The sequence below is a fragment of the Rhinatrema bivittatum genome, chromosome 6, assembly GCF_901001135.1.
Source record: "Rhinatrema bivittatum chromosome 6, aRhiBiv1.1, whole genome shotgun sequence".
In the NCBI taxonomy this organism is placed as follows: Eukaryota; Metazoa; Chordata; class Amphibia; order Gymnophiona; family Rhinatrematidae; genus Rhinatrema; species Rhinatrema bivittatum.
The window spans coordinates 220,769,074-220,792,978 of record NC_042620.1 but is presented as its reverse complement, the minus strand read 5'-3'; the positions used below and the strand labels follow the sequence as shown (position 1 = coordinate 220,792,978).

Here is a 23,905-nt window from a genome sequence, read left to right as displayed (position 1 = left end):
GATGGAACATCATTCTACATCATTTAAATACATGAAACATACCTTTAAAGATGCTGTACATTTACACAGTCAGTTCGCAAGGAGAGCCAGCTGTGTCACCATAATTGTCACCGCACAGTGCGAATACAAATTTTTTGAAGGGGCGGGATTGGGGAGGGGTTTGGGTGGGATCAATTAAAATGAGGGCCAATATCGCACCGTGCGATAACAATGCATGCTATCGCATGGTTTTAACGCCGTATATAGCTACACCTTTTTTCCTGGCGATAAGCTGTGCAATATGCCTGAAACAGCCATAACATAATTTGCATTAAAGATTGCAAATTGCATTTCACCCATTTCTAGGCTTGGAGAGGGAGTGGAGTGGAGTAGGTAGAGCAAGAGAGAGAGCCAGCCTCTGGGTACTCCTGGGGGAATTCTGTGCACAAAAACTTAAAATTCTGCAAACTTTATATTGGTCAAAATAACACAATTTATATGACAGTCTTTAAGTAATTACATTTTATATTAATACAGAAAAAAATTATTTCTTAGAGATGCAGGATTTTAAATATTTTGAGCAGAATTTCCCTAGAAATTCACTGTAAGAATGTCACTTCCACTCGCTCTCCCTACTCCCCTGGCCACTTTGCCCTCTCAGGCCCCAACTCCTCCACCTGCCAGTATCTCTTCCCTCCACCTCTAGGCTCAACCCTTTCCACTCTATCGCCAATCCCAGAGTTTGACCCCCTTCTCAGTACTGCCCCTCACACAGGCTCCCTCTGTCCCTCCCTCTCTCACACACATGCTTCCTCTCTCTAGTATACATACACACACCGTAATACAGGCTCTTTCGCACACACACATTCCCTCATACCAGGGTCCCTCTCTCTTGCATACACACCCACACAGGCTCCCTTTATCTCTCACATACATCCTCACACAGGCTACCTATGTCTCTCTCTCATACACCCCTTCACACAGGCTAGCACCCTCACATACACATGATCCCTTTTTCATACACACAAGCTCCCAATCTCTCATACACACACAATCTCCTCAAATATGCTCCCTCTCGCTGGCACCCACACTAAGGCATCCCGCCCTCCGCTCTCTCACCACCTATGCTCTCTCTCTCACACCCCCTGCTCTCGCTCTCACCCTCCTTTTTCTCACACTCCTCTCCGCTCACACTCACACATTCATTCTCACCGGGGCCTTCGTCTTCACCACGAGCGGAGCACACTCCGCAGCACACGGGGGCCTTCATCTTCGCCGCGAACGGCATGCCAGGGCCTTCATCTTCGCCGGGAGTGGAGCGCGTCCCGTGGCACACGGGGGCCTTCATCTTCGTGCACATCGTTCGCGGCATGCCGAGGTCTCCTCTGCCATTTTCTGCACAGAGTTTGGCAATTCTGCGCGGGGGGGGGGGGGGATTCTGTGCAAATTCTGCACTCCGCAGTACTGCAGAATTCCCCCACGACTATCTGCTATTCAACTATTTTTATCTCTATAGGAGGGTCAGCTAATAAGCTCAAGGGGAGGTGTTGGTGGTAGTTTAGGGGGGCCAGTTTTACATGCAGAGTGAGACGTACGAACAGCACAGTACACCTCGATGAAGATTTCACGTCATTTGGAGTGAGGAAAGTCTCGCAAAGATGAAATTTCCACAATGTTCTCTTGCCCTAGCTTGTTAGTACCCTAGCTAACCTGTGCAGCCAGATAGCAGCTCCTTTAAATATACTTGGTCAGCCAAAATTCAAAGGAGAAATGCATTTAGGATAATATATTGAAAAGTGGTCCTGCTGGTCTCCTTTTCAGCCTCGCTGCAATCTGAATATGAAGCTCTTAAACTTCTTCTAAAGCTGGGCAATGTCTGGATCATGCATTACTGAATTCTGTCGATGCTTTGGCATAGAACTAAGTTTTTGAATGCTTGCTGCTTTGACCTTTATATGAAAGACCTTTATATGAAAGACCTTTTTGTTGACAGATGCTGACTGTTGTAAAGAGATGCATATCTGCCTACCGTTGCTATCTTTCTGTTAGACTGTAGCTAAAATAATTTGGAGTCACACCTTCCTATAATATTTGTTTAGCAATTGTATCATTCAGTTTTGTTCTGAGCATGAAAGATTTTGCTTGTTTGTATTTTTTTTTTCTTTTTTAACAGACAGCGGTTAGATTCTACATCAAACTATGAGGTAAGATTGCAAATAGGAGCACAGAAGTTATGAAAATGCATGCTAAATTACTGATGGAAATGTTGACTAGATGGAAAGGAATTTTTTTTTTTTTTTAAATATAATGGGGATAAAAGTTATACATTGGATTAAATTGTTAATTTGTAAAATATTTGCCTGCACCCTAGTCTCTCTTACAATACTAGGGTTTATCATCCTGTTGGAGCACAGATTGTAGGAGTGTAATATATAGATATATATATATATCTATATATTACACTCCTACAATCTACTATATATATATATATATATATATATATATATATATATATATATATATATATAGGAAGGGGAAGATTTTGCAGCCCTTTCCACAGCATCGCAAGAGACCAGGAGTCCTGTATATATATATATATATATATGTATGTATATATATAACTCCTGGTCTCTTGCGATGCTGTGGAAAGGGCTGCAAAATCTTCCCCTTCCTGTGGAATTTGCTGGTCCTCCATAGAATCATGGGTCAGGAAAATGAAGAGCTGGCTGTCCAGCGGCACATTCGATCTCTCCCTTTTGCTTATCATGCGGCAAGAACAGAACAGCAGCATGTCGGACCGTGTCTTCCTCCCCCTGCCGCCCGGAGCCCAGCTGCTGTGTTGAAACGTGTGAATGTAAAGTATCCCATGCAGTTCAAGGTATCAGAAGGAGGAGAACATAATCCAGCATGCTGACACACTCTGCTGCCTCCTGCCACTTGATCATCGTGGCAGAGAGGGAAGAACCAGGAAGAGGATTGTGGGTAGGAAGTTGTGATTGGCTGAGAAAGAGGAGCTATGTGAAAGAGGAGCTGAGAGACGGGGATGTGTTTAGGGGTGTGTGTGAAAGAGAGGCTGGGAGAATGAGGATGTTATGGATGGAGAGGATGGGGGTTGTGTAACAGAGCAGCTGGGGTATGGGGTGTATGTGCAAAAGGAGCTGGATGAGGTTGGATGTGTGTGTATGGGCATCTAGGATGGGGGCAGAAAAAACTTTTCGTTGAGAAGAGGAAAGGATAGAGGGGTCCAAAGGGGGGGGGGGGGAGAGAACACAGTAAGGATGTGAGAAGGAGCAGGGCTGGAGCCAGGGGATCCAAAATCCCCAGAACCACCTCATCCCCCAAGATACTAGACACTGCCCCTTCCTGAACATACCCAGATCAGTCCAGACAAGTGGTTTATGCATTCCTACCAGCAGATGGAGGCAAAGAACAAAACCTTGAGGCACTGCTACTTACCCGAGGGTGCCACCTGCTGTCCCTTAGTATTTCTTTATCTCCATCAGATGGTAGATGTGCATCCCTGCAGTCCTGACTGGTTTGGAGTTGGAGACTGGAAAGGGCTCCCCGAGGTGTCAGGTTCTGTTTTTCTGGCCATCCCTTGGGTCGAGCTGGGCGAACAGGGGGGTTGGGTACCCCTGCCGGTGTTAGCCCGTGAGTCCCGGGGCCCCTGATTGCCAAGGGACTGGCTCCCTCTAGGGGCCCTGAGGTCCCCTCCTAGCTGCTGCTGACTCGCTCAGGAAAGTATCCCCCAAGTGGAGCTCTTCTTTCTCTATGGTATTTGGTGCATTAAAGTTTCCAGGAAAAAAAGTTTCTTATTTCAGGAGCAGCAAGGCTGAGCGGGAAAGTAGGCCTGCATGGCAGTGCCGTGAGCAGGTGGGCCCGGCGGTCCGGGAACGGGTCGTGTGGGGACTAGGGAGGCCTGCCGGCGGAGGATGGTGGGTTAGGCCCGTTTTCAATGCGCTGGTTCGCACCGCGTTCAGCGGGCTATTTTTGGCGCACACGCATGGCTTTTCTCTTCTCTGCCACTTCTCCTGTGCGTCTTTAGGTTTCAGCGCGGCAGAGCCTCTGGCAGCCTTCAGGCCACATGGAGCAGCCGTTTTGGCCTGGATTTTTCCCACGGGGGCTGCATGATGGCGGACAAGCCATTAGTTGAGCCTTGCAAAGCCTGTGGAGTGTGGTTGGCCTATCTAAACTCCCCTCTCCCTTTGCACTACTTGTGCTCAGGGAGGAGAGGGATCCTCTAGGACGCAGAAGTCCAGGAAGTCTGCTCTATCCTCAGGGGCTGGGGCAGGGCCCAAGGTGAGGGTCTCTGTTCCTGAAGCCTCCGCAGGGGCTATGGACCTCAATGCTCCCTCTGAAGGGGTGGCTAATGATGGCCCTCCCCCCTCTCCTGTGGTTCAGGGTATCAAGCAGGGGGGATGTTGTGGGTTCTAGCTTGGCTTCCAGTGATTCTGAGGGTGTACCTCTGGGCCTTGGGAGATTCTTGCCCGAATTCGTGCTCCTGTTACATGAGGCTTTCTTGGCTAAGAAAGCAATCAAGCATAGACCCAGGGAAGTCAGGCTTGGGTTCCTCTAAGAGGCCTCGACATTTCTCAGGGGCCTCCTCGAAGAGTCAGGGGACTTGTCCTGGACGTACAGAGGTGGGCAGGGAGGACAGGATGGACTTGGAAGATCTGCAGGGGGACGGAGACTCCTCTCCGGTAGTGGATCTGGATGAGGCAGATTGGGATCTCGCCCCCATTCCAGACTTGACGGGGACAAGCCCTGGCTGGTTCGCCTATTTAAGAGGGAGGAACTGAGACCTCTAATTCCCCAGGTTTTGGAGGAATTGGGCATGAAGCTGGCTCAGGAAGAGTCTGATAGCAAAGATGGATGTTATCAGAGGTCCACCGAGCGCTTTCCCTATTCCAAAAAAGATTCAAAAGCTGATTAGCTGGGAGTGGGATACCCCAGAGGCGGGCTTAAAAGTGGGGAGGGCGATGACAATGCTATACCCCCTGTTGGTGGAGCATTTGGACCGCCTTAAGACTCCTAAGGTGGATGTAGCAGTCTTGGCGTTTACCAAGAAGACCACAATTCCGATGGCAGGCGCTGCTGCTCTGAAAGATGCACAGGATCGCAAGCTGGAGATTCAACTCAAACGGATGTTTGAAGTCTCCGCTTTGTGTCTCCATGCTGTAGTTTGCGCTAGTATGATGCAGCATGCATGTCTCTGTTGGATTCAAAAGCCCCAGGAGCCGGCGGCTTCGGGAGTACTCTCTCCTGTTCAGGCGGCCCGTCTGGAGGCGAGGGTGGCCTATGTGGTGGAAGCTTTGTATGATTTAGTATGCACAGAGGCTTGCAGTATGGTTTTGGCATTGGCGGCATGGCGTCTTTTGTGGCTGTGCAACTGGTTGGCGGACATGTGGTTCAAGTCCCAGCTATGTCACCTCCCTTTTAAGGGGAAGCTTCTCTTTGGGGAGAATCTGGATCAACTTATGAAGTCCTTGGGAGAGACTAAGGGCAATAGATTGCCAGAAGACAGGAAAAATGTTGAGGTCTTTCTCTGGTCGCTCTTGTTTTTGGAAGTCTAGGCGTTCTTGCTCTGGAAGAAGACCGGCTTTCTCAGGATCTAAGCAGCCGGGTGGCAGCAGTCCTTTCAACTCTCCAGAGGTGGCTCTAGCCAGGGGGCCGGAGGCAGTAAGACACCGCAATGAGATAGGACCCACCCACTCCTCTTCAGTAGCAGTCAGGGGCTGCTTAACCCTTTTTTACGAGGAGTGGGTGAAGATTACGTCCGATCAGTGGGTACTTGAGGTGTTCAGGGATGGCTACGCCTTTAGAGTTTTCTCGTCCGCTCAAAGAAGCCTTTCTGGAGTTGTGCTGTGCTTCTGACAGCAAGCGGGAAGCCATGGAAGGAATCCTGCGGAGATTAAGCCTGGAGGCTGTTCTCCCGAAGCCAAGGAACAAGCAAGGTCAAGGATGGTACTCTGTCTACTTTGTGGTTCCAAAAAAGGAGGGCACCTTCCGTCCCATCTTGGATCTCCAGAAGGTGAACAGGAGCTTGAAAGTTCCACATTTCCAGATGGAGGCAATCCACAAGAGGGAATTTCTGGCGTCGTTGGATCTCACCAAGGCCTACTTGCACACCCTATACATCAGGGTCATCAGACGTTTCTGCGGTTCAAGGTGCTGGGGCAACACTTCCAGTTCCGGGCTCTTCCATTCGGACTCGCCATGGCTCCACGAACCTTCACCAAGGTGATGGTGGTGGTAGAGGCAGCCTTAACGAGGGGAGAGGTGCTAGTGCACACATACCTTGACGATTGGCTCATCCGAAGCAAGAGACAGGATGAGTGTGTTCGAGCAGTGGACCAGGTTCTCCAGACATTATGCTTTCTGGGGTGGGTGATCAACTTGGCGAAGAGTCAGCTGACACAGTCTCAATACCTGGAGTACCTGGGAGCTCGATTCGATACCCGGTCCGGCCAGGTGTTCCCGACAGCGGACAGGTTTGCCAAGTTGCAGCGGCAGGTCGAGCGTCTGTTACGTCTCCAAGTTACGAAAGAATGGGATTTCTTACAGGTCCTGGCTCCATGGCCTTGATGTTGGAACTGGTCTCCATGGGCCTTTGCCCACATGAGTCTGCTGCAGAGATTCCTGTTGTCCCGCTGGAATCCAATTTCTGAGCAATGCCATCTCCCGCTGCCACTAGGGAAGGAAGCCAGAACCAGCCTGTCGTGGCTATCCTGGCCCCATTTGGAGAAGGGAGTGAGTTTTGAAATCCCAGATTGGGTGGTAGTGACCATGGATGTAAGTCTCAGGGGCTGGGGAATGGTGTGCCTGGGTCGTTCGGCTCAGGGACTTTGGTCTTTGGAGGAGAGGTCCTGGTCCATCAACAGACTAGAGACAAGGGCCATGCGCAGAGCCTTGGAAGAATTTCTGCCGCTGGTGCCAAGGTCACATAGTTCGGGTTTTCTCGGACAATACAAATGACAGTTGCATATATCAACCAAGGCGACACCAGGAGTCAAGCGGTGGCTCAGGAGGTGCATTGGCTGTTTGTGTGGGCGGAACTACACCTAGAAGGGATCGCAGCGTTCCACCTCACCGGAGTAGATAATGTGCAGGCGGATTTCCTCAGCCGTCAGCAGCTGGATCCGGGGGAGTGGGAGCTGTCCCTGGAAACCTGGAATCTCATTTGTGCCCCGGGGGGGGGGGGGGGGGGGGGGGTTCCTCAACTGGATCTCATGGCGACACGGCTCAGTGCAAAAATGGCTCGGTGGGACGTCAGTTCAGTGGGACTCGACACTCTGGTGTGCCCGTGGCCGAGGGGATCCTTCTTTGTCTTCCCTCTGTGGCCCCTCATAGGTCAAGTGTTGCGACGCATAGAGCCTCATCCCGGCTCTGTGGTCCTGGTGGCTCCTGAGTGGCCTCTGCGTCCATGATTAGTGGATCTGGTTCATCTGGCTGTGGACAACCCCCTTTGACTAGCTCATCTGCAGGGGTTATTTTGTCAGGGCCCCATCTTTTCAGATTGGGAGAATCACTTTTGTCTCGCGGCCTGTCTTTTGAAGGCGACTGTTGCGACTGAAGGTCTACTCTGAGTCTGTCATTACTATCCTTCTTCAGGCCAGGGGCCTGGTGAACTCCATGGCGTATATCCGAGTTTGGAAGGTGTTTGAGACCTGGTGTATTCAACAGGTAGATCCTCTGTTGGCCTCAGTTACGCATATGTTGTCCTTTCTTTAGCAAGGCTTGTTGAAGGGTTTGGCTTACAGTTCTCTGAGAGTTCAAGTGTTGGCCCTCGGTTGCCTTAGAGGTAAGGTTCAGGGCAGGCCATTAGCCTTTCATCCTGATGTCATCTGTTTTCTGAAAGGAGTAAAGCATTTGAATCCTCCAGTCTGGAAAGTGTGTCCTAACTGGAATCTCAATCTGTTGTTGAGGGTCCTCTGTGAGGCCCCCTCTGAGCCTTTGAATCGAGCCTCTTTAAGGGTTCTTACCTTGAAGACTGTATTTTTGGTTGCCATTTGTTCAGCCAGGCGGATTTCCGAATTACAAGCCCTTTCTTGCCGTGATCCTTTCCTGCGGATCTTCTCCAACAAGATTTCTTTACGGATGGTATCTTCATTCCTTCCTAAGGTGGTCTCTGCCTTTCATGTGAATCAGGTGGTGGAGTTGCCAGGGTTTCCGGACTGGGCCTGAGATTCCTCTAAGGATAGAGATCTCCATTTATGGGATGTATGGTGCACCCTGTTGCGTTACTTGAAGGTCACCAATTCTTTCCGTCAATCAGATCATCTTTTTGTGTTCAAAGGAGCAAAGAAGGGAGAGAAAGCGTCTAAAGCTTCCTTAGCCCACTGGTTGACAAAAACTATTTCCTTGGCCTAGGTTTCTAAGGGTCGCATGATGCCAGTGGGTCTTAAAGCTCATTCTATGTGTACACAGGCATCGTTGTGGGCCGAGTGTCAGTTGGTCTCTCCTCAGGAGATTTGTAAGGCCACGGTTTGGTCCTCACTTCACACTTTCGGTAAGCATTGCCATTTGGATGTGTGCGCACCAGAGGTGACCTCCTTTGGTGAGAGTGTGTTGAGAGTGGGTCTCTTGGATTCCCGCCCAGTATATGGGTGCTTGAGTACATCCCACTTGTCTGGACTGATCTGGGTATGTTCAGGAAAGGGAAATTGGTTCTTACCTGCTAATTTCCATTCCTGTAATACCACAGATCAGTCCAGAGGCCTGCCCTGTGGTACTTCTGAAAGACTGACTGTCCTAGGTTTCACTGGAATGCTTTTCGAAGAGTTCTTTCAATAGATCATATTGGTCTTTTCGAGCTCAGCAGTTGCTAAGAGTTTTTCTGGCGTTTTCCAACCCGGGGGTTTTCGTTCACCCCATTTTTAGGGGAATGTTTTCTTTTTTGGTTCAAATCTTGGCTTGGGTACTGGTCAATACTGAGGGACTGCAGGTGGCACTCTCGGTTAAAGTAGCAGTGGCTGAAAAGCTTTTCTCTGCTTCCATCTGCTGGTAGGGTTGCAAAACCCACTTGTCTGATACAGGAACGGAAATTAGCAGGTAAGAACCAGTTTCCCTATCTTCTCCCACATCCCCATCTGCAATTCCAATCCTCGCTTCTTCCACTTCCTCTGCCAGATGTATGCAAATATGCTGCATAATTGCCCTAAAATGTTCTAACTGCCCTGATCTGCTGAGGAATCTGGGAGCTGAGTGTGTTTTTATATGTATGCATTTTTCTGCCTCCATTCCTTGTTTCTCCCTTTTCCTTTCTTCTCTTTTTTTTCTTATGCTTCCTGCTTTCCTGTCAGCCTGTATCTGCTGCTTTCCCTGTTTTCTTCTCGCCACACTCCACTTCCCTTCTGTCTTCATTCCCATCTATTTTTTCCTTCTGATTTCTGCTGCACGCTTCCCCAGTGTATTCTTTCTTCCTCCATATTCCCCTCCCTTCCTCTCTCACTTCTGAACTTCCTTCCACTGTTTACTTTCCTTCCACTGTTTACCTTCATTAATCTCTCCCTTCATGTATCTTCATTTTTTCCTCCTTCCCATTATCTATCACCTCTTCTCCCTACATGTTACTTTCACCCCTCCCCTCATTCCATTTGTGCCACCTCCTTTCTTCTATACCCCCAATTCTCGTCTGTGAATCCTAAGTGTCCATGCTTCTATGCATTTCCTTCCTCCCTGTCTCTACATCCTACACCTGCTTCTATGCCCTCCATTGAATGTGCTGGTGCTAGTAGTCCCACCACTTTTCAGCCATGTGGTCCTGGCAGGATTTCCTGTTCTCCCTGTAAATACTGTGGAGACTGCACAGCTGAGCACTTGTAGACTGAGTAGTATGGCAAGGGGCAGGAATAACGTGCTTTGAGGAAGGCACAGCAGAGGCAGCAAGGGTACGGGGGGGGGACCAACAGTGCCAGTGCTGGTGGAGGTGGTAGTTCAAAAAGGCCACTTTATGTGATTCCACTGTAAGAGACAGATTATATGGCTATTGCCACAGCTGCTGAATTGTGGGAAATTGGGGCCCTGTTAATGAACATTTATACTGCTCCTCTCATTAACAAAAGATCTCAACTTATTTTACTTTTATAATTTAGAAAAATGTATACATCCACCTCTGGGATGGAAAGTTTGGCTGCTTGTTTTTTTTATGCACAATGTATATGACTGGTTCCAAAGAGGTGAGGAGAGAGGACAGCACTGTTACAGCTGGGTAAACAGGAAATACTGCCAGCAGCACATTCAATAGGAGGCATGGAAGTGCACGTAAGGGGGCAATATGGAGGGCAAAGAAAAAGAAATGGGCACTGGAGGGAGGAGATGCATGGAAAGATAGAGAGGAGAGGATGACGTGTGGCGAGAAAAGATTGAAGGATGAGGAGGTAATGGAAAGCAGATCCAAGTGAGGAAATAAAGCATAAGCACTGCTAAGTTAGATGTAAATCATTAATAAGGCAGGCTAAGAGAATTTATAAAGAAGCTTATCATAGAGGAAAAAACTAATAAAATCTTTTTCAAATTCATTTGAAGCAGGAAGCCTGTGTGGGAGTCTTATCAGACTACTAAGTGACTAAACAGTAAAAAGGGTGCTTAAAAATAAGACCATACAGAAACTAAATGAATTCTTTGGTTTGGTCTTTACTGAGGGGAACTTGGGAAGATACCCACACCAGAAACCACCTTCAGTGGTGATGATTCAGCAAATCATTGCAACTGGAAAATGGACTAGAGAAGGAGTGGCCAACTCCTGTTCTCAAAAGCCACAAAGAGGCCTGGTTTTCAGGATATCCATGATGTCTATGCATAAGAGGTTTGTATTCACCGTCTCCACTGTATGCACATCTCATTCATATTCTTTATGGATATTCTGAAAATCTTGCCTGTTTGCAGCTCTTGAGGAGTGGAGTTGACTACCCTCTGTACTAGAGGAAACTGATAAAGTAAAGAGTAACATCATCAGGATTGGATGGTATTCATTCCAGAGTTTTGAAAAGAGCTCAAATATAAAATTGCAGACCTGTTACTTGTAATCTGCAGCCTATCTTTAAAAACAGCCACAATAGCATAAGAAGAAAAACATAAGAACATGCCATACTGGATCAGACCAAGGGTCTATCAAGCCCAGCATCCTGTTTCCAACAGTGGCCAATCCAGGCCATAAGAACCTGGCAAGTTCCCAGAAACTAAGTCTATTCCATGTTACCGTTGCTAGTAATAGCAGTGGCTATTTTCTAAGTCAACCTAATTAATAGCAGGTAATGGACTTCTCCTCCAAGAACTTATCCAATCCTTTTTTAAACCCAGCTACACTAACTGCACTAACCACATCCTCTGGCAACAAATTCCAGAGTTTAATTATGCGTTGAGTGAAAAAGAACTTTCTCTGATTAGTTTTAAATGTGCCATTTGCTAACTTCATGGAGTGCCCCATATTCCTTCTATTATCCAAAAGAGTAAATAACCGATTCACATTTACCCATTCTAGACCTCTCATGATTTTAAACACCTCTATCATATCCCTCCTCAGCCGTCTCTTCTCCAAGCTGAAAAGTCCTAACCTCTTTAGTCTTTCCTCATAGGGGAGTTATTCTGTCCCCTTTATCATTTTGATTGCCCTTCTCTGTACCTTCTCCATCACAATTATATCTTTTTTGAGATGCGGTGACCAGAATTGTACACAGTATTCAAGGTGCGGTCTCACCATGGAGCGATACAGAGGCATTATGACATTTTCCGTTTTATTTACCATTCCCTTTCTAATAATTCCCAACGTTCTGTTTGCTTTTTTGACTGCCACAGCAACTGAACTGACTATTTCAATGTGTTATCCACTATGACGCCTAAATCTTTATTGGGTGGTAGCTCCTAATATGGAACCTAACATTGTGTAACTATAGCATGGGTTATTTTTCCCTATATGCATCACCTTGCACTTGTCCGCATTAAATTTCATCTGCCATTTAGATGCCCAATTTTTTAGTCTCACAAGGTCTTTGTGCAATTTATCACAATCCGCTTGTGATTTAACTACTCTGAATAATTTTGTATCATCTTGCAAATTTGATTACCTCACTCATAGTCTTCCTTTCCAGATCATTTATAAATATATTGAAAAGCACGGGTCCCAGTACAGATCCCTGAGGCACTCCACTGCCCAGTCCCCTCCACTGAGAAAATTGTCCATTTAATCCTACTCTCTGTTTCCTGTCTTATAGCGAGTTTGTAATCCACGAAAGGACATCGCCACCTATCCCATGACTATATACTTTCCTAGAAGCCTCTCATGAGGAACTTTGTCAAATGCCTTCTGAAAATTCAAATACACTACATCTACCGGTTTAAATGTATCTACATGTTTATTAACCCCTTCAAAAAAAGTGAGGCAGATTTGTGAGGCAAGACTTGCCTTGGGTAAAGCCATGCTGACTTTGTTCCATTAAACCATGTCTTTCTATATGTTCTGTGATTTTGATATTTAGAACTCTTTCCACTATTTTTCTTGGCACTGAAATCATGCTAACTGGTCTGTAGTTTCCCGGATCGCCTCTGGAACCCTTTTAAATATTGGGGTTACATTAGCCACCCTCCAGTCTTCAGGTACAATGGATGGTTTTAATGATAGGTTACAAATTTTTACTAATAGGTCTGAAATTTCATTTTTTAGTTTCTTCAGAACTCTGGGGTGTATACCATCCGGTCCAGGTGATTTACTACTCTTAAGTTTGTCAATCAGGTCTACCACATCTTCTAGGTTCACCGTGATTTGATTCAGTCTATCTGAATCATTACCCATGAAAACCTTCTCCAGGACGGGTATCTCCCGTTGTGGCTTTGAGCTAGCCAGCTATATTCAGTAAAGTGGCTTCATAGGTAGGACTACTAGTGTAGCCGGGTAAGTTAAACTAGCCAGTGACTATTATCCCCATTGAGTCCTGCAGGTGTGGGGTTCTCTTGAGTCATAACTTGCTGATATAATCACTGCACTGCACCTCCTCTTATTTTATACAACTGAAAGGTGAATATGTCTTTAAGGACTGACTGAGAGAATATCCAGCAAACATCAGAAAATCCTTGATGTTGATGTAGTATAGTCCTAGAGAAAATTAAAGTAGAGATTTTGGATTTTCACCTTTCCAAATCCAAGCTCAAGCAGAGTTACAATTTCAGGTAATGTAGGTAGTTCCCTTCCCTAAGAGGACTTACAGAGGCAGTGAAAGATGAAGCTGCCTTCCTAAAATCACAAGGAACATTTGTGGGAGAAGCAGAATTTGAGCCTCAGCTTCTCTGGTTCTTAGCCCACTGCTCTTAACTTGGTTACTAATCCATTCCATTTCCAGAATAGTGGTAGATGCAGTTAATTTCAGCAGAAGTGGTAGATGCAGTTAATTTCAGCAGAAAATAGCCACTACATATCTGTGCACACACCCACACTATACAAAGCTGCTTTTCTGTAAGCCCTGGTAAATATTTAACAGTTTAAAGATTAAATAATCTATTTATGAAAGAAACTTTTCTGTGTTTAAGACAGAAAAATATTCCTTAAATCAGCGAGCTTGGGTACATAGCAGTATCCATCAGAGAAATCAAAAGCAAATCTAATAGATGTCTTTCTTTGTTACAGACGGAGATTGAGTCCCTAATCCCCAAAGGAGTATCAGAGCTGACAAAACAACAAATACGCTATCTCCTGCAGGTGCGAGCTTGAAAAAAAAATAGAACTATGAAGACAATTTAATTCATGAAAGCTAAAGATTTATATGATTATATTTTACCAGAATGCTCAAAGGATAAATTGAGGTTTAATGTGCTTATGTGGGAAGATGGTTTGTTTGTGTTTTTTTTTTATTCCATACAACAAAAATATCCCTGTCTTTTTATATGTGGAGGAAAGTGATGCATGTGAATTAATTGATAAAGAAATAGTTCTCTTAACTAGAATCAAATCAATCATGCTTGAAGAAAAGCATTTCAGAGGTAAAATTACAATTGGTGAGAGAATTTAACATGAATGCAAACCAGTCGCAAATTGAGTAACCAAAAATACTGTAAGGAAAGATCTGTTACTGAATTAATTTACCATGGAGAGAATAGCCTAGGGTTAAAAAATTATGTCCTGAAGATATGTCAGGTTTTTGAACATAGGTAGAGAGCTCCATACACAGTACTACTTTCTCACAGGACAAGCAGGATGGTAGTCCTCACATATGGGTGACATCATCAGGATGGAGCCCAATCACGGAACACTTTTGTCAAAGTTTCTAGAACTTTGACTGGCACCTACTGGGCATGCCCAGCAATGCACTGACCCTGCATCCAGCAGGGGTCCCCCTTCAGTCTTCTTTTTTCCGCGCAGCAGTAGCCACGCGGGTTAAGGAGCTCTTGAGATTCCTGACAGGAATTTTCCTCACGGAACTTCTTTCGAAAATTTCAAAAAAGGTCTACCCCATAGGGGTCCCCCTATCGATATCCATACTCCGTGGTCGAAATGTAAGGTTTTAACCTTGTTCCGGTTGATTCCCATCGAGTTATCCCTTCTGGGCCTACCGGCCATCGACGCACTGTGGCTAAATTTTGGACGGAGTCTTGGCGTCTGGTTTTCGTTGATGCCCCGACTGCCCTCAAACAATGTCTATCACTGACCCGCACGGGGTCTCTTATGTGTTTGGGGTCCAACCACTATGTCCTAACTTGCACCAAATGTGCCCAAATGACATCGAAGACCTTAAGGCTCGTTTAGACAAAATGAAGTTTCTCTTTCAATCAAAAACCCCAACTCCATAGATAGCCTCGACTTCGTCCGAGTCGGCGCCATCGACCTCTTGCCAGCACCGGGACACTGTTGCTGCCCAACCGGCGTCGACAATTCCAAAGGTGTCTATTCCCTCCTTGCCTCCTCAAGAAAAGGACCGAGGAGATCATCGTGAAAAACGTCGACACCATCATAGCAAGGCTCAGTCCACCGATCCAAGCAAGCCCTCTGCATCGACGTCGACAGAGCCACCGGCAAAGAAGCCCCATCCAGAAAAGGCCCCATCCTCTTCTGTGACCGAGTCACCAAGGCGTTCCCCACCTTCAGTGGTGCTGGAATCCGCAATTCCACCTTCACTGGTGGACCCTCGGCCTACACCAGTGCTGCCTCCTACTCTGGAGCCGGGGTTCCAATCCCCAGGCTTCCACGAGGAATTGGATTGGATGATCCAAGAGACCATCGGTAAAGCACTTCAGGGCTTCAAACCTCCATCAACACCGGTACCGATTCCCATAGCGCTCGCTCCGCTATTGGGTAGACTGGATGCGTTGATCGGTGCCCTACCACCAATGAAACAGAGAGCACGGGTGGGTCTGATGCCTTCCACACCGATTCCATTGTCATCTGAGGATGAGGAAACACAGATACCCATTCCGCCATCTGGGATTTTACCACCGACTCGTCCATCAATGTCACCAACCCCTTCGGTGCCTCCATCGGTGTCACTTCCGATGCCTAGGCCTGGTCCTTCAGGGTTAACACTATTTCTCCCTGCTGGAGATCAGCCCTATGATCCTTGGACTGATGATTTGTCCCAAGATACAGATGATCTATCATCAGAGCCCTCTCCCCAGATGAAAGACGACGTTCTCCATCAGAAGATCTTTCATTAATTTCATCAAGGAAATATCTGAAACCATGCCTTTTCAACATCAGACAGAAGAGAACTCTAGGCACAAGATGTTGGTAGTACTCCAATTTCTAGATGCTCCTAAGGAAATCATGTCTATTCCTATTCATGAAATCCTGCTTGATTTCCTAAAGAGAAACTGGGAACACCCATGTTCGGTTCCACCTGTCAACCGCAAGACAGATGCCACCTATCTTGTGCAGTCAGCTCCTGGCTTCCAAAAGTCACAGTTGGATCATCACTCTGTTGTTGTTGTTGTTGAATCAGCCCAGAAGAAGGCATGTCGTTCAAAACCTCATTCCGCCATACCTCCAGGGAAGGAACAAAAATCCCTGGATGCTTTTGGCAGACGTGTCTTCCATGGTTCAATGCTCATATCTCGCATTGCCTCTTACCAGTTATACATGACCCAGTATAACAGAGACCTTTTTAAGAGATCCAGAATTTCTCTGATTCTTTACCAGAGCAACTCAAGGCTCAACTTCATACTCTGGCTCAAAAAGGTCTGGATGCCGGAAAGCACGAGGTCCGCGCTGAGTATGATACCTTTGACACTGCCTCTAGAGTGTCTGCAGCAGGGATTAGTGCAAGAAGATGGGCCTGGCTCAAATCCTTGGACTTAAGACCAGAAGTCCAAGACTGGTTAGCAGATCTACCCTGTGTGGGTAATAATCTCTTCGGTGAAAAGATCCGAGAGACAGTGGCGCAGTTGGACCACCATGAAACGCGCCAGCTTTCTTCTGTGCCGTCTGAGTTTCCTTCCGCCCTTAAGAGAACTTTCAGGCGGGACTCTAAGTGGCTGGCCTACAAGCCAAGGAAATTTTATCCTCCGGCTTCTAGAGGATGCCCTTCCAGACCTTACCAAAAAGGTCAATCCAGGCAGACTAGGCCTCAAAAGTCTCAGCCAGCTTCTCAGCCTGGACAGCGTCAGGGTTTTGACTCCTTCCTAGAGAGTGTAAGCCAACCTCCTCTTCCATCCATACCGGTCGGCGGTCGGCTCTGCCACTTCAACAGCATTTGGCATACAGTCACCACAAACGCTGGGTACGTGCAGTAGTCACTCAGTGTTACCATCTAAATTTCCTGACTGTTCCATCTAACTCTCCACCTCGGCTGACATGGGGGACGTCTGACCACTCTCCCTTCCTCGAACAGGAGGTCTCATCCCTCCTCAAATCCCGAGCAATAGAACCAGTGCCCCTCTCCCAACAGGGGCAAGGGTTTTATTCCCGGTATTTTCTAATACCAAAAAAGTCAGGTAGCGTACGCCCGATACTGGACCTCCGCACCCTAAACAAATTTTTACAGAGAGAAAAATTCAAAATGGTAACCTTTGGCTCTCTACTTCTTCTTCTACAAAGAGGAGATTGGCTATGCTCTAGAACTCCAAGATGCTTATACACACATCTCAATTACTCCATCTCATCGCAAGTACCTGCGACTTCTGGTCAACCCTCGTCACTTCCAGTACTGTGTACTACCATTCGGCTTAGCGTCCGCTCCACGAGTATTCACCATGTGCCTGGTGGTGGTCGCAGCCTTCCTCAGGAATCAGGGTGTGCATGTCTACCCTTATCTCGACGATTGGCTGATAAGGGCTCCGACTCAGCAGGGCGCACTAGCCTCCCTGCGTCTCACTATCCACACCCTGATCTCCTTAGGGTTTCTAATCAACTATCCCAAAGCCAAGTTAGTTCCATCCCAAACCCTATCCTTTATAGGGGCCAACCTAAACACTATACAGGCGAAAGCCTTTCTCCCCCAGGATCGCACTTTCACCATAGCATCTCTGGCGCATCACCTACAGACTCGAGTATCTTCAACTGCTCGTCACTTCCTCATACTGCTGGGTCATATGGCGTCCTCAGTGCATGTCACTCCGATGGCTCACCTAGCCATGAGAGTGATGCAGTGGACCTTAAAATACCAGTGGATTCAAGCTTGTCGGCCAATGTCCAGCATTATCCAGGTTACGAAACAGCTCTGTCTGTCACTAGCCTGGTGGATACACCACTCCAATCTCATTCAAGGCCTTCCATTTCAGGCTCCAGAACCTCAAATTACCTTAACAGATGCATCCAAACTCGGGTGGGTTGCACATGTAGGCGACCTGCAGACTTGGGGAACCTGGTCTCCAAAGGAAGCCAAACACCAAATTTCCTGGAGCTACGGATGATCAGATATGCCCTCAAGGCCTTTCAGGATTGCCTATCAAACAAAACCATCCTGATTCAAACCGACAATCAGGTTGCGATGTGCTACATCAACAACCAAGGGGAAAGGGCTTCTACCTCCTGTGTCAGGAAGCTGCACAGATATGGGCATGGGCCCTTTCCCGCTCGATGTACCTCAAAGCAACGTACTAGCCAGAAGTGGACAATCTTTTGGCGGACAGGCTGTCTCACTTTCCATCCGCACGAGTGGTCTCTCAACCCCTCGATAGCGGACACGATATTCCAATGCTGGGGTTACCCTCGCATAGACCTCTTTGCGTCTGTCCACAACCACAAAGTAGACAACTTCTGCTCATTCATTCGCAGTCACCACTCGCAACCAAGAGATGCCTTCGCCCTCTCCTTGGCCAATGGTCTCCTTTATGCGTACCCTCCACTTCCTCTCATTTCAAAGACTCTTGTGAAGCTCCGGCAGGACAAGGGATTAATGATCCTGATAGCTCCCCACTGGCCACGCCAGGTGTGGTTTCCAATCCTCCAGGACTTATCAGTACGTGGCACATTCCTCTGGGGAATGATCCCCCTTCTAATAACTCGGAATGAAGGGTGCCTGCGTCACTCCAACCTCCAGGCTCTATCTCTGATGGCCTGGATGTTGAAAGGTTAATACTCCAACCTCTTAACCTTTCAGAGTCTGTATCCTGAGTCCTGGTGGCTTCATGAAAGCCTTCAACGAGAAGGTCTTATTGCTCTAAATGGAAGAGGTTTACAGTCTGGTGTACTTCCATGTCCATAGACCCCTTCACTTGTTCCACTGCGAAGTTCCTAGACTATCTCTGGCACCTGTCAGTTAGGCCTAAAAACTTCCTCTATCAGAGTGCATGTTAGTGCAGTGTCTGCGTACCATAAAGGGTATAGGAGATGTCTCCATTTCGACACAACCCTTAGTATCAAGTATCACGAGAGGCTTGCTCCATTTAAAACCTCCACTGCGCCCTCCTGCCCCGGCTTGGGACCTGAATGTGGTTTTGGGGACGGCTCATGAAACCTCCGTTTGAGCCTCTCCACTCCTGTGATCTCCGCTATCTTACCTGGAAAGTAGCTTTTCTTCTTGCAATCACGTCCGCTCGCAGAGTTAATGAACTGCAGGCATTAGTTACCTACCCGCCTTACACTAAAATTCTGCATGACAGGGTAGTGCTCCGCACTCATCCTAAATTTTTGCCAAAGGTAGTGTCTGAATTTCATATTAACCAATCTGTTATCCTACCTACCTTTTTTCCGAGACCCCATTCGAACCCAGGAGAACAGGCTCTGCATTCTTTGGACTGCAAACGTGCTCTAGATTTCTATCTAGACCACACATCGGCCCACAGGAAATCTACTCAATTGTTTGTTTCTTTTGATACCATCAAATTGGGGAATCCTGTGGGAAAGCAGACCCTTTCCTCCTGGTTGGCGGAATGCATTTCTTTTTGCTTCCAGCAAGCAGGCATTCCGCTACAAGACTGTGTAAAAGCACACTCTGTCAGGGCCATGGCGACCTCCGGTTGGTACCGCTTGCTGATATTTGTAAGGCTGCTACCTGGCGTTCTCTCCATACTTTCGCAGCCCATTATTGCTTAGATAAGGCTGGCATACAGGATTCCATCTTTGGCCAGTCCATTCTACGCAACTTGTTTTCAGTTTAACTTCCCAACATCCTTCCACCGGACCTGTTCAGGATGCCCTCCTAACCAAATTTTCACCCCTGTTGTTGTGCCTGTTGCACGCCTTTGGGTGCATTTGGTGCTTTGCTCGGGCATCCTCAGCTCGGTACTCACCCATATGTGAGGACTACCATCCTGCTTGTCCTGTGAGAAAGCAGAGTTGCTTACCTGTAACAGGTGTTCTCACAGGACAGCAGGATGTTAGTCCTCACAAAACCCACCCGCCACCCTGCGGTGTTGGGTTCATTTTCGTTTTCTTCTTTTATTTTTCGCACATACTTTTTTACTATAATATGAGACTGAAGGGGAACCCCTGCTGGATGCAGGGTTAGTGCATTGCTGGGCATGCCCAGTAGGTGCCAATCAAAGTTCTAGAAACTTTGACAAAAGTGTTCCGTGACTGGGCTCCATCCTGATGATGTCACCCATGTGTGAGGACTTAACATCCTACTGTCCTGTGAGAACACCTCTTACAGGTAAGCAACTCTGCTATCTCGGGGGAGGGGGTAAAGAAGCAATAAGAAGCTGAAATCTATACAAGTCACTTTATCAAGATTGTAGCAATCAAACCATAGTGTCTAGACAGTCTTTAACCAAAACTTAAAGCAAGAGATTAAATCCTAATATAGCATGTGGTTTCACTTGCTGTTGAGAGTGTCTGAACTGAATTTTTCTTTTTATTTAGATGCGACAGACCTCGGATAAGTCCATGAGACTTGTTCTCTCTACTTTTTCCAACCTTCGTGAGGAGCTTGGACACCTGCAAGATGACTTAAATGTATGTTACTCCTTAGTATGCCTTCCCATTTGACATTCCTTTGTGATTAGTCTGGTATGAGGCCAGTTTGCAGAGCAGTGCTTTATCTACATTAATTGTTGTCTTTGAAATTTGCCCCATCTGTGTGCATGTACATTTACACGCGTAGATAGATTGTGCATTTAAGTGTACATTCACTTCTGGAGAAGAGTTCCAGGGGTGGAGTCAGAATGATCCGAAGCAGAAAGCCTGCGAGGGACTCTTTTTTTTTTTTTTTTTTTTTTTTTTAAACTTTGGATGATCGAGGGATCAAAGGGGCACTTAGGGAAGATAAGCTCATTGCAGAAATACTAAACAAATTCTTTGCTTCGGTGTTTACTAAAGAGGATGTTGGGGAGATACCCGTTCCAGAGACAGTTTTCAGAGATGACAATTCAGATGAACTGAACCAACTCATGGTAAAACTGGAAGATATAGTAGGCCAGATTGACAGACTGAAGAGTAATAAATCACCTAAATCGTTTGGTATATATCCCAGGGTTCTGAAAGAACTAAAAAATGAAATTTCAGACCTATTACAATTAATTTGTAACCTATCATTAAAATCATCCGTTGTACCTGAAGACTGGAAGGTGGCCAGTGTAACCCTGATATTTAAAAATTGCTGCCGGGGCGATTGGGGAAACTATAAACCAGTGAGCCTGACTTCACTGTCTGGAAAAAATCATGGAAACTGTTATAAAGAATAAAATTAAAAATATATAGACATGGTTTAATGGGACACAGCATAGATTTACCCAAGGGAAGTGTTGCCTCACAAATCTGCATTTTTTTGAAGGGGTGAATAAACATATGAACAAAGGTGAACCGGTAGATGTGGTGTATTTGGTTTTACAGAAGATATTCGACAAAGTCCCTCATGAGAGGCTTCTAAGAAAACTAAAAAGTCATGGGATAGGAGGCGATGTCCTTTTGTGGATTGCAAGTTAGTTAAAAGACAGGAAACAGAGAGTAGGATTAAATGGTCAATTTTCTCAGTGGAAAAGGGTAAACAGTGGAGTGCCTCAGGGATCAGTACTTGGACCGCTGCTTTTTAATATATTTATAAAGGATCTGGAAAAGCGTACGATGAGTGAGGTGATCATATTTGCATATGACACAGAATTATGCAGAGTAGTTAAATCTCAAGCGGATTTTGATGAATTGCAGGAGGACCTTGTGAGACTGGAAGATTGGGCTTTCAAATGGCAGATGAAATTTAATGTGGACAAGTGCAAGGTGATGCATATAGGGAAAAATAACCCTTATAGTTAGGTTCCATCTTAGGAGATACCATCCAAGAAAGAGATCTAGGCATCATAGTGGATAATACCTTGAAATCATTGGCGATCAAAAAAAGTGCAGTGGCGGTCAAAAAAAACCAAAACAGAATATTAGGAATGATTAGGAAGGGAATAGCAAATAAAACGGTGGATGTCATAATGCCTCTATCACTCCGTGGTGATACCGTACCTTGAATACTTTGTGCAATTCTGGTCGCCGCATCTCAAAAAAGATATGGTTGCACTTGAGAGAGTGCAGAGAAGAGTGACCAAAATGATAAGGGACATGGAATGGCTCCCCTATGAGGAAAGGCTAAGGAGATTAGGGCTATTCAGCTTGTAGAAAAGACAGATGAGGGGGGATATGATGGAGGTCTATAAAATCATGAAAGGACTTGAACAGGTTAATGTAAATCAATTATTTACTCTCTCAGATAATAGGACTATGAGGCACTCCATGAAGTTAGCAAGTAGCTCATTTACAACAAATCAGAGAAAATTCTTTTTCACTCGACACATAGTTAAACTCTGGAATTCATTGCCAGAGGATGTGGTTACAGCAGTTAGTGTAACTGGGTTTAAAAAAGGTTTGGATAAGTTCTTAGAGGAGAAGTCCAAAAACTGCTACTAATCAATAAAGAATAGTAGCTGGATCTGTTGGGAACTTGCCATGTACTTTTGACTTGGATTGGCCACTGTCGGAAACAGGATGCTGTGCTTTATGGACCCTTGGTCTGACCCAGTATGGCATATCTTATGTTCTTATCCCACTTCAACATCTTACACACACAAGAACTGTGTATGTATAATACCATGTAGAAATGAGTTGCATTATGTGTGTGGGCTTTTCCCTTTTCCAGAGATAGCTAATTCCAATTCTTTGGGAACCAAGAAAAGTCTGACTCTGGATCTCCAGAAGAAATATAAGGCATATAGTTAAATATAATATTTAACATAACATAGTAACATTGTAAATGACAGCAGATAAAGACTCAAATGTTTCATCCAGTTTTGCCCAGCAAGTTGCCACTCTGTGCAAGTTTTCTATTAAGGGTAGTAACTGCTGATTTGTGCAGATTACCCCATGTCCCTTCTTTTATGGGTAGTAACTACCACCCTGTGTAGGTTACCCCCATTCAGAAATGTTATATCTAAAGTTAGACTAGGTTCTCCCTTTCCTTCATTTCTATCCTCTAGCCATTATGGATCCTCTGTGTTTATCCCATTAGGGATGTGAATCGATTTTGAACGATTAAAATTATCGTCAGATAATTTTAAAATCATCCTAAATCGTCAGAGTGCACGATACAATACAAATGCCCCCGATTTATCGTCATAAATCGTCCTAAATCGTTAATAGGGCACGGGAATTATTTGGGGGAGGGTGGGAAAACCGGCACACCAAAACAACCCCTAAACCCACCCCGACCCTTTAAAACCAATTCCTTACCCTCCCCCACCCTCCCGAACCCCGCCAAAATGTTAAATTACCTGGTGGTCCAATGGGGGGGTCCCGGCGCGATCTCCCGCTCTTGGGCCATTGGCACCATTTTGGTTGCCACTAATTAAAATGGCGCCGATGGCCCGATTTAAAAAAAAAAAAAAAAAAAAAAAAAAAAAAAAAAAAAAAAAAAACCAAAAAAAAAACAAAAACACCCGACCCTTTAAATCGACCCTCCTTAGCCTCCCCCACCCTCCCGACCCCCCCCCCCCCCCCCCCAAAACCTTTTAACATTACCTGATGGTCCAGGGGGGCCTCGGGGGACGATTTCCCATTCCCAGGCATCAGCTGCGCTAAAATAAAATGGCACCGATGCCCCTTTGCCCTTACCATGTGACGGGGTATCCGTGCCATTGGCCGGCCCCTGTCACATGGCAGGAGCACTGGATGGCCGGCGCCATCTTTAAAGATGGCGCCGGCCATCTTTACTCATCAGCATCGTCCACTGTCCGGTGACCGTCTGCCATCGACGTCTTCACGGCCATCGACGCCCGCTACTCCCCCTCAGGATCAAGGGGATCTCAGGGAGAAACATTGCCATCGACATCGTAGGACTCAGACCGTCGAGGGAGCGAAATCATCGACCTCGCCACTGTCCGAGCCACCGTCGAAGAAGCCCCGTCCAGGAATGGCACCGACCATTCCTGCGACCGGGGCATCGAGGCCACCCTCTCCCGATCGGGGTTTGGGAGTCGTGATTCCACCTGTAAAGGTGGTCCCTCCGATTGTGCCTCCGCCTCCCTCTTCTGTCACAGAGCCGGAGCTGCTTGCTCCAGGTCTCTGGGAAGAACTGGACTGGCTGGTCCA

General features: G+C 46.5%; 1 protein-coding gene across 1 annotated transcript in view; it reads left to right on the top strand.

Moving 5' to 3' along the window:
* Positions 1 to 23,905, top strand: part of POF1B (POF1B actin binding protein) — a 180,029-nt gene that overhangs the window by 103,179 nt on the left and 52,945 nt on the right. The window contains exons 8-10 of the mRNA XM_029606586.1: positions 2,153 to 2,183; positions 13,598 to 13,669; positions 20,204 to 20,296. Of these exons, the coding sequence (XP_029462446.1) occupies positions 2,153 to 2,183; positions 13,598 to 13,669; positions 20,204 to 20,296 (196 nt within the window). The remainder of the gene's footprint in view (positions 1 to 2,152; positions 2,184 to 13,597; positions 13,670 to 20,203; positions 20,297 to 23,905) is intronic.